The sequence below is a fragment of the Rhinolophus sinicus genome, chromosome 14, assembly GCF_057876585.1.
Source record: "Rhinolophus sinicus isolate RSI-liver-muscle chromosome 14, RSI-T2T, whole genome shotgun sequence".
NCBI lineage: Eukaryota > Metazoa > Chordata > Mammalia > Chiroptera > Rhinolophidae > Rhinolophus > Rhinolophus sinicus.
The window spans coordinates 91,601,862-91,611,834 of NC_142514.1; the positions used below are offsets into that span (position 1 = coordinate 91,601,862).

General features: G+C 41.9%; 1 protein-coding gene across 1 annotated transcript; it reads right to left on the minus strand.

The window, feature by feature from the left end:
- Positions 1-3,708: 3,708 nt before the first annotated feature.
- On the minus strand, positions 3,709-5,767 carry FAM50B (family with sequence similarity 50 member B). The gene has a single exon (XM_019752354.3). It carries the CDS (start codon positions 4,971-4,973, stop codon positions 3,966-3,968), a length of 1,008 nt encoding a protein of 335 aa, XP_019607913.2. The 5' UTR covers positions 4,974-5,767; the 3' UTR covers positions 3,709-3,965.
- Between the last annotated feature and the right edge of the window lie 4,206 nt (positions 5,768-9,973).

The following is a 9,973-nucleotide window of genomic DNA, read 5'->3' on the forward strand; positions in this document are numbered from 1 at the left end:
ACATGCATACCTCCTTTTATTGCATTTCACAGATGTTACATGTTTTGCAAGTTGATGGCAACACTCTCCACCAGGAAAAAGGTTACGACTTGCTTTATTGTGGTGGTCTGGAAACGAACCCGCAAAAATCTCAGAGGTATGCATGCACTCAACTTCAGCCAGCTCTAGCCTTCCACGTGGAAAAGAGATATACCCAATTCCAGACCACTGTAGCCATCCTGTTTCACCTAAGTGGAGAAGGGGGAAAACTGAGAAACTTCTGAATTTCACAGTTCAGGGTTACAGGCTCACTAAAAGACTTTTACCTACTGTATCATGTCTGACTATCAAGGAAAAATTCCAAGGCAAACCAAAGGCAAAAAATTCAATTTAAAGACAAAAAGTGTCAGAACAGACATGCCAGTAGACCTGCCTTGCAAGAAATGTTAAAAGAAGCTCTTTAGAGATAGAGAAACAAAATGATATGGAATAGAAACGCCAATCTACACAAAAAAAGAAAGAGCATCAAAGAAGAAATAAGTGAAAGTGAAGTTAAAAAATTTATTTTTCTTCTTGTTAATTGATTGAACATATAACAGTTTGTTCAAAATAATAGCAATAATGTATTCAAAAATGTTTACTTCTGTATATGTCATGTATATGCTTATGTATGTTTACGTATATAAGTGAAATGAATAACAGCAATGATACAAGGAACTAGAGGGAGGAATTGAGATTATTTTTTATTATAAGGTACTCACACTATCTGTGAAGTGATATAGTATTATTTGAAAATGGACTTGTATTAGTTGTAAATATATATTGCAAACTCTAGGGCAGGCACTAAGAAAATTTTTTTAAAATGTGTAATATATTCTAAGAAGGGAATGAAAATGGAATTACATAAAATGCTTGGTTAAAACCACAAAAGGCAGAAAAAGAGTGGAAGACAAAAATAGAAACAAAGAAAAATTGGCAACAAACAGAAAACAGTAACAAATATGGTAGGTATTAATCCAACTACATCAATAATCACTATAGATATCAATGGTCTAAATCAGGGGTGTCCAAACTTTTTTCAACGTTTTTCACCAAGGGCCATATTCGGTAAAATACACAAACAGCCGGGCCCCTCACTAGAGGTGAAGTACATATTACCTCACCTGGTTTATTTAAGTAAACTAAATATATTTTTGGAATTTGCTGCAGACCAATAAAAAATGGATCGTGGGCTGCAGTTGGCCTGCGGGCCGCAGTTTGGACACCCATGGTCTAAATGCACGAACTAAAAGAAGGATTGGTAGAGTGGATCAAAAAGCACAACCCAACTATTTGTTATCTACAAGAAACCCACTTTAAATATAAAGGCACATACAGATTAAAAGTAAATAGAGAAAAACATACCATGCTAATCAAAACAAAGCAGAAGTAGCTACATTAATTTCAGACAGAGCAGATTTCAAAGGAAAGAAAGTTATCAGGGAAAAAGAAGGGCATTACATAATGATAAAAGGATCAATTCTTCAAGAAGATATAACAATCCTTAACAGGTATGCGCTTACAACAGAGCATTAAAATAGGTGAGCAAAAACTGAGAGAACTGCAAGGATAATTAAATAAATGAATCCACTATCATAGTTGGAATTGTGTTTCCATAGTATAGTTGTTACCAGGCTCGCCTCATTATCACAGTTGAAGACTTCAACACCCCTCTATCATAAAATGGACAGACCCAGAAGGTAGAAATTCAATGAGGTCATAGTTGAACTCAAAACTGTATCTCCAAGCATTTTTTTGCAGCAAGGTGTGGCAAGTAACCAAGTTCTAGAAAAAAGGATCTAAAGCAAAATATTGTTTGTTGGTTTACAGGAATCTTTAAGACAAAGCCATTTCAGTCCTTTTGGACTTTCTTTCTCTCCTTACTTCCCTTCTACTTCCTGGGATGTGGATGTGATGCTTGAAGCTGGAGCTGCTGTCATAAATTATGACATAACTGTGGATATGGCGGCAACTTTGATGAAAGAACAAGATGGAAGGAAGCAGCCTGGCTCCTAGATTTTATTCAAATTTATCTCTAGATTTTTATGAGTAAGAGAAATAGGCTTGCTTAAGCCACAGTTACTTTGGGGTTTTTGTCATGTGTGATGGAGCCTAAGGCTAAGTGACACCAAGCCAATTAAGAAATAGATGCAGTAGTTGGATTGCGATCAGCACATAAATTTTAAAATTAAAGATGGGTTAGAGAATATGACTTACACTTGCAACCAAAGATGTGGCTTTCTACTGTTAGCACCATCTAAGTCTGGGTCTTGAGCTGATATGTTAGAAGTGCAGACTACAGAGCAGATATCTAACAAGCCAGAGGTTTCTTAAATCTTAGTGTGCTTATGAATCACCTGGGGATCTTGTTGGAACACACATTCTGACTCAGTAGGTCTGGCATGGGACCTGAGACTCTGCTCTTCTAATAAGCTGCAAAGTGCTGATGCTGCTGGTCCACAGACCACACTCTGGATAGTAAGCATCCATGTCACACCCCACTGAAGGAAATCAGAGCCAAGAGATAAGGCCCCTGAGCCTGTCTTGAGCACTACTCTGGGCCCGGACCTTGCATGGAATCTTAGGGGAGGAGTTAGTAAGAAACAGACAAAAGGCAGTCTCAGTATATTTGTTCTCAAAACTGACTGCACACTGAATACCTAGGGAGCTTCAAAACATGCTGATACTATGTCCCACCTGCTGAGATCCTGGCTCTGGGTGTGACCTGGGAATTGGGAGGTTGAAAAGCTTCTCAGATGATCCTAAGGTGCAACCATGGCTGGGGCCCACGGCCCTAAAGGGCCAGTATTCGTTAGAAGTTCTTGTTTATGGGTTGAGACAAGAGGTCTGAGAAAAGAGGTGTCCTTCCACGCTCCAAGTTGGTACTTGGATTAGGTGAGAGAGGCATCTGCCTTGGGCGGTAAGTAAGGGGTGGTGGTGGAAACACTCAAAAATTTAGTAATAAAGATAAATTTTTAATGCAATATTTTTAAAAAAATCAAAGTTAGCACAAAGAAATCCACAATAACTAAAATACCAAATTTTAAATAAGGACAAGATCTGTAATAGCACTGTGTGAAGCCATACTGGAGCTTGAGGCAAAAGGAAGAGCAGTGTCCTGACCCCAGAGGCTATTCTCACCAGCTTGCTGTTCTGCTAACGCAGGGGACTAAACACCCCAACCCCCACTCCCCTTAACCTGAAAAAAGTGTTGGGCATGTCAACCTTTGCCCTCAGATGGGCCTGAAATGAGTCATAGCAGTCCTTTAAATAAATTAACCAAGATAATAATAATAATAGTAATAATAATAATGGCAGACACTTATCGAGTTCTAAATGTTTTACAAATATTAACTCATTTAATCCTCACAGGATTTTATGAGGTAAGTGCTATTATTATTCCCATTTACAAGAGAGGAAACTGAGGCACAAAGGTTCAATTGGTTTGCCCCAAATTTCATAGCAAATAAGAAGCTGAATTGGGACTCAAACCCAGGCAGTCTGGCTCCAAAGTCCATACTCATGACCACCAGCTCTTATACTGTGACCCAAGCAGAAAATGCACCTCTTATTCTCCTGTTTGTCAGGTAGTCATGGTTCCAAATAGCTCGACAGAGCCGGGTAATGAGCCACATCATAACATTGAAAGTGCTCCCTCAAACCAAAACAAACCAAAAATAATGTCAGCAATACAATGACCAAATTCGGTTTTTATTAAAGTTCATTTTTATTGCATTTCATACATTTTCATTTTATTTTATTAAATTTATTAAATGTCCAGGAAGATGTTAAGGTCAGCAAATTAAGCTGTCAGTTACCGGGCACAGTGTCCCACGCTGGCTGTCGCTGCCCTGGTGTGGGCAGGAGGACACCAGGGGGATGGATGCCAGGGCTGCGTGGACCCGGCGCAGGACGGGAGGGGCGGGGCAGGGCAGGAGCCGCCACCCCTACCGGATCGTGTACTTGTCCCACTTCTTCTCGGGGTCATAGGGCTCCCAGCGGCTGGCGGGGAAGATGTGCTTGTTCTTCTCGTACCAGCTCCTCAGCACCACCTTGCCGGCGTGCGACTCGTCCTTCTCCATGGTGGCGTCGCTCAGCAGCCGCACGTCGTCGTGCACGTCGAAGTTGAAGAGCGGCCCGCTCTTGCCGCGGGCTTTGGCGACGATGAAGTCGTAGAAGGTGTGGTAGTGGGGCAGTATCAGGTCCTCCTTGATGTACATGAGCTGCTCCACGCCGGCCGCCCGCAGCTCGCCGAAGTCCCGGCGCAGCCCCTGCAAGGCCTTCTTGAGGAACTGCTGCACTGTGCCGCCCTTGTGGATGCGCACGGTGCGCCGGTGCCCCGAGCCGTCCCAGTAGCTGAACGTGACCTCCATCTCCTCGCGCTTCACCTGCTCGCGCCTCGCTTCCCACTCCTGCCGCAGCTCCTCCCGCAGCCGGTTTTCCTCCTCCTCGCGGTCGCGGTCGGGCAGGAAGCTGGTGTCCACGTCCGGATTCTTGCCCAGGTTCTTCCTCCTCGGGGGACCCTCCGCGCACTGGGCCCGCTCCGCCGCCGCCCCGCCCTCCGCGCCCTCGGCGCCCTCGTCGAGCGTGAAGGACAGGCTGCAGATCTGGCGCTTCCGCTCCCGCCTGCGCTCCCTCTCGCGCAGCGCCTCCTGCTGCAGCCTCCGCGCCTCCAGCTGCGCCCTGCGGGCCAGCTGCCTCTCGCGCTCCCTCACCAGGGCCTCCTGCTTGGCCTTCATGTCGTTCAGCGTCACCAGACCCACTGTGCTTGACTTCAGCTCGGCCTCCACGGCATCGTAATGGGCCGAGAATTTCTTGTCCACTTTCGACTTCACGATGGTCTCCTCGGCGATGCGCTGCTTCAGCACGGCCATCTGCTCTTTCTGCTTTTCCCGCTTCTTGATCAGGTGCATGGCCCGGCCGGCCTCGCGCATGGTGCCCTTGTACTGGGCCATGCCCGCCGCTCCGCCCGCTCTGCACGCCCGAAGCCACGCCCGTGAGTTTTGGGGCTAATTCATGGATTCTGTATCAGTGATCAAAAATGACGTGAGTTAGAAAGGGACCAAAATAACAGTTTAATTAGTGGTGTAGATCGGCACATGCGAAAGAGCTTTCTGCAATGACGGAAAGATTCTGCAGCTGTGCTGACCAGGATGTGGCCATGTAAGGCTGCTGAGCGCTTGAAATGTGGCTAATGCCATCAAGGCATTGACTTTTAAATTTTATTTCCGTCAATTTAAATTTAACTAGCCAGGTGTAACTACCTAATGGCCTTGCTGTTAGTTCCAAGATATGGGCATAGAGACCAGATGTTTTGTCTCCTGGTCTCCTGATATGGAAGCTTTTGAAGGTATCTATTGTAAACTCTTTGAAGCATAGCACAACCTGTACTCCCTAAGACTTTAGAAATTACTAAGTGCCTTAGAACTGCTATAAAAACCCCTAGCTTGGTAGGCTAGGGGTCCTTGTTAAAACCCGCTGCGTCGGGCAGAGACGGGGACCCCAGCTAGCTGGAAATAAACCTCGCTGTGTGACTTGCATTATCGTGTGTGTCTCTGTCTTTCTGAGGGGTGAAAGATTCTCGGACTTAACAGCTCCCATACTGGACAGGGCAAGGCTAGGTTTTGGGAGCTGCACATGGAGTGGATTGGTCTACAGAGCAAACTCTTACCTGTCCCGGTATTCTGTACCTTGTCAAGCACAGACATCCAAGAGTCAGAGTACTAAGAAAGCAGGCCTGCAGTGGACCTGGGCCTGGATTCCAGTGTGTCGACCACAGGAAAACAGAGTCCGGGAGCAAAATGCCCCTCCCCCCACAAGGCTGGCCCTGGAGGAGAAAGCACCTATCTCCTCAGGTTGGCTGCTGTATGGAGTATTGGGACATGTGGAGTATTGGGAACTGTGTGGGTATGGGTTCCACTATTAGAGATCTTGTAGGAAAAACAAAGGAGTCCAATTTGTTGATAAAAGTAAGAGTTGGAGGAGAGTTTCAAGTGAAAGAGTAACATTGTCAGGTTTATTTTTTATAAGGGTTACTGAGGGTAGTGTATAGAAGATAGACAAGAATGAGATATAATGATGACAGGGCACCTATGAGGAAGCTTGAGGTGAAAAAAAAACAGCACAATTTCTGAATTAAGACAAGTGGTGGGAAAGGGGAGATGAAGGACAGTAATCCAGAAAAAAAAACAAAAAACAAAAAACCTAGATTCTTTTTTGGCCAATTTGGTGAGTGGTAGTATCACAATATTTCTTCTTGGCACATAGGTGCCTTGTGTCGTCATGAAATGAAGGGTTTCTTGCTGAAGTAGTGCCCCCAGGCATCACTGCCATGAGAAGGGGCTAAGCTGGAAGACTGGCATCTATTTTTACAGCCAGTGTTTCCAAACTGGGCCCCAGGAAGCACTGCTTTCAAGAAATGTTAACAGAAACTCTGTAGAGGGAGGAACATTTAATAATCCGAAACAGTTAGGAAGCACAGAACACTCTACACCCCTCTTGGAGAGTCACAGTGCAAACAAGCATATTAAAGATTCACAGTGAAAAAGCTATTAAATTTCTTTAACTCAGAGTTTCTGAATTTGGTTTCTGACTTCAGAATCCTTTTTTCACAGAACACATATTTGGGGGAAACTGCTAGATAGTAGAGCTCTAACCAGATTGAATGCAGTTTTTGTGCTGTTAAGTTTGGGAAGAATCTAGGTTTTTTGTTTGTTTGTTTGTTTGTTTTTTTCTGGACTATTGCCCTTCATCTCCCCTTTCCCATCACTTGCCTTAATTCAGAAATTGTACCCTTTTTTTTCACCTCAAGCTTCCTCATAGGTGCCCTGTCATCATTATATCTCATTTTTTCTATCTTCTATACACTATCCTCAGTAACCCTTATAAAAAGTAAACCTGATAATGTTACTCTTTTACTTGAAACTCTCCTCCAACTCTTACTTTTATCATCAAATTGGACTCCTTTGTTTTTCTTACAAGGTCTCCAATAGTGGAACCCATACCCACACAGTTCCCAATACTCCACATTTCCCAATACTCCATGCAGCAGCCAACAGTGAACTTTTCACTGTTCCTGAATAGAAGATACCCTTTCATAACTGTTACCTTTGGACATACACTTCCTAGAAAACTCTGCTCTCCACTGTGCCAGCCGTCAAGATCAGCTCAAATGTCATCTCCTACAGAAAGCCTCTAGCACCTCCCACTGCCATTAACACCCACAGATACACAAAGTCACCAATACCCTCTTCTCTCCAGGCTCCTCATGTGATTATTAGACATAACATAAACCAAATTGCTTTTTCCGTTAGACAATCCAACCTGCCACACTTTAATCCAATCAACTACAGCTATGGCCACATCTACTATAATTCCTCTTTCTCCAATCTAATCAGAACCTGAATGTCAATATACTCCCCAAACCTCATCATCCCTCTTGTATTACCTAGCATTTATCCCCTTAACTCAGTCACAGCCTCCAATACCATAGCTGGCCAGCCTTCAGAATTAAAGTTTAGCCTGAAACTCCTCAAAAATGTTAACAAGCAAAACAAATAACAGAAGGAGGCACATTTATCCTAAGAGTCTGAAATCCTGATTTTAAGAATTTTCCCCACAAGTTCCAAGAGGGTAACCATTTGTGGTCTCAATTCTCAATGAAAAGTACCCCACCAAGCTAAAGCTACTGCTTTAAACTCTTTTAACTGTATTAATGATAACAACAACAACAGAGGTGAGGAAACAGCAGTCTGCTCTAGTGAATTTGAAATGCTGAGTAAATAGGCAAATTTTAATTTAGAGAAAATATAACCTCCTCCCGGCTTAGTTACAAAGTAAAACAAATACACAAAACAAATAGCAGTAATTTTTTAAATCCCACAAAACTAAAAAGCTAATGCTTTAACTATTTTAATGGGAAAAACCCATCCGTTTTCATTGCAAACAACAATAAATCAAAAAAGAACAACTTTTGTCATGAATGGTTTTCAACTTATCTTCCACCAGTCTGAATTCTGATTAAAAATAATAATCCTGTAAGTGGCAGATACACTCTCCTCTCCAGAGTCAGCCTTGACATGAACAGCTGATGGTGGACCAGTGTCTATAAAGGGCTGGCCCTACCCAGTCAGCTCAGGTTGGGCTTAGGGTGTGTCTTCTGATAGCATCATCACTCAAGGATCCCTCCAACAGCCATCACTGTATTCTGAACTAGTTGTCCAAGCAAAGCCACAGGACCTCTCACTCAAACAGATGCCAACAAACAAACAAGCAACAACAACAACAAAAACAAACAAAAACCAGAACAGAGCAAAACAAAACAACCCAAATCAAATACCCTAATCAACCAACACATGACCTCTACAGAATTCTCTCACCAGTTCAGAAATACTTCACAGGACATTTTAAAATAAAGATGATTTTATTGTGTGCTTTCTAATGGAGGGGGTTTAAAATGTCTTCCAACATTTGCTTGGGAGAAAGCCAATATTTGGCCATGCATCAGGGTCAGGGGGAAACCTCATGTGTTCAGAGACAGGGAAGTGCAAAATATACTAGATGCAAAAAGCAACCCAGGATTTCCATATGTGTTCACTGGAGAAAAAAAAACACACCTAAGACAAGATGTTACAGACTTCAAAATAGATTCTGAAGCATAAATGTCTCTGAATTTTGTGAGAACTCAATTTTTTTCCTCTGTCTTTTATCCAAGTTATACACATGCATGGTTTTTAAATAAAGTAACACTGAAAAGATTATTTTAACAAACAAAACAAAACAAAAGCAAGCAGTTCCCAGTTTAATCACTGTTTTTTTCTAGAGACAACCACTTTCAATCCTTTCAGATGTTCCTTCTCATTATTTACCTTCCTATTTTTCAATAATTCTTACATTGTGATTTGGTTACTAATTAATTTTACTTTATCTATTGGCTTCTTCTTATGGTGGATGAAGATATAATTTTTTTCTCTACAATAGATTAAAATGTCTGACTAACTCACGTGAAGAAGAGGGTATTATGGAGGTTGTTAGTATTTAAAGCAGATAAGAAAAATGCAAGGAATTATATATCAATCTTAATTATAAATATAGTAGCAAAAATCCCAAATAAAATATTAGCAAACTGAATCCAGCAGTTTATTAATATATACAAGTCTGACAATTAAGTTCGCAAACTCATCCTAGAAAAAGTGCTACATACCTCATTGCTGAATATCACTATGGTCACCTTAGAAGCCAGTGCCTAGTCCACCCTTCAAAGCAATTTTGGAACTCTTTTTCTGGAATGGCCATCAGAGCTGTTGTTGTTTACCCTTGATGTCCTGAATGTCCTCAAAATGTCTTCCTTTCAATATTTCCTTTATCTTTGGGTAAAGAAAGAAGTCATTGGGGGCCAGATCAAGTGAGTAGGGAGGGTGTTCCAATACAGTTATTTGTTTACTGGCTAAAACCTTCCTCACAGACAGTGTCATGTGAGCTGGTGCATTGTCGTGATGCAAGAGTCATGAATTGTTGGTGAAAAGTTCAGGTCGTTTTTGTCTAACTTTTTTCATGCAGCCTTTTCAGCACTTCCAAATAGTAAACTTGGTTAACTGTTTGTCCAGTTGGTACAAATTCAAATGAATAATAATCCCTCTGATATCAAAAAAGTTTAGCAACATCATTGCAACAAGTTCGCAAACTTAATTTTCAGACCTCGTACATATGAACTAATAAAGTAGTTTTTATTCAAAGATAGTTCAGCACTGAATCTCTACCTGTGCAATTTACCACATTAATAACATCTCAATGTATGCATGTGAAACTCAAAAACATTAGCAAACTAGTCCCAGAAGGGAACTTTCTTAAGTTAATAAAGGGCATTTTTGAGAAACCTCTGGGAAATGTCATATGTAATAGTATATTTTTATGTCTTTTATAGTTTTCTTGAAAATGGTTATAGAGAATTTTAGCC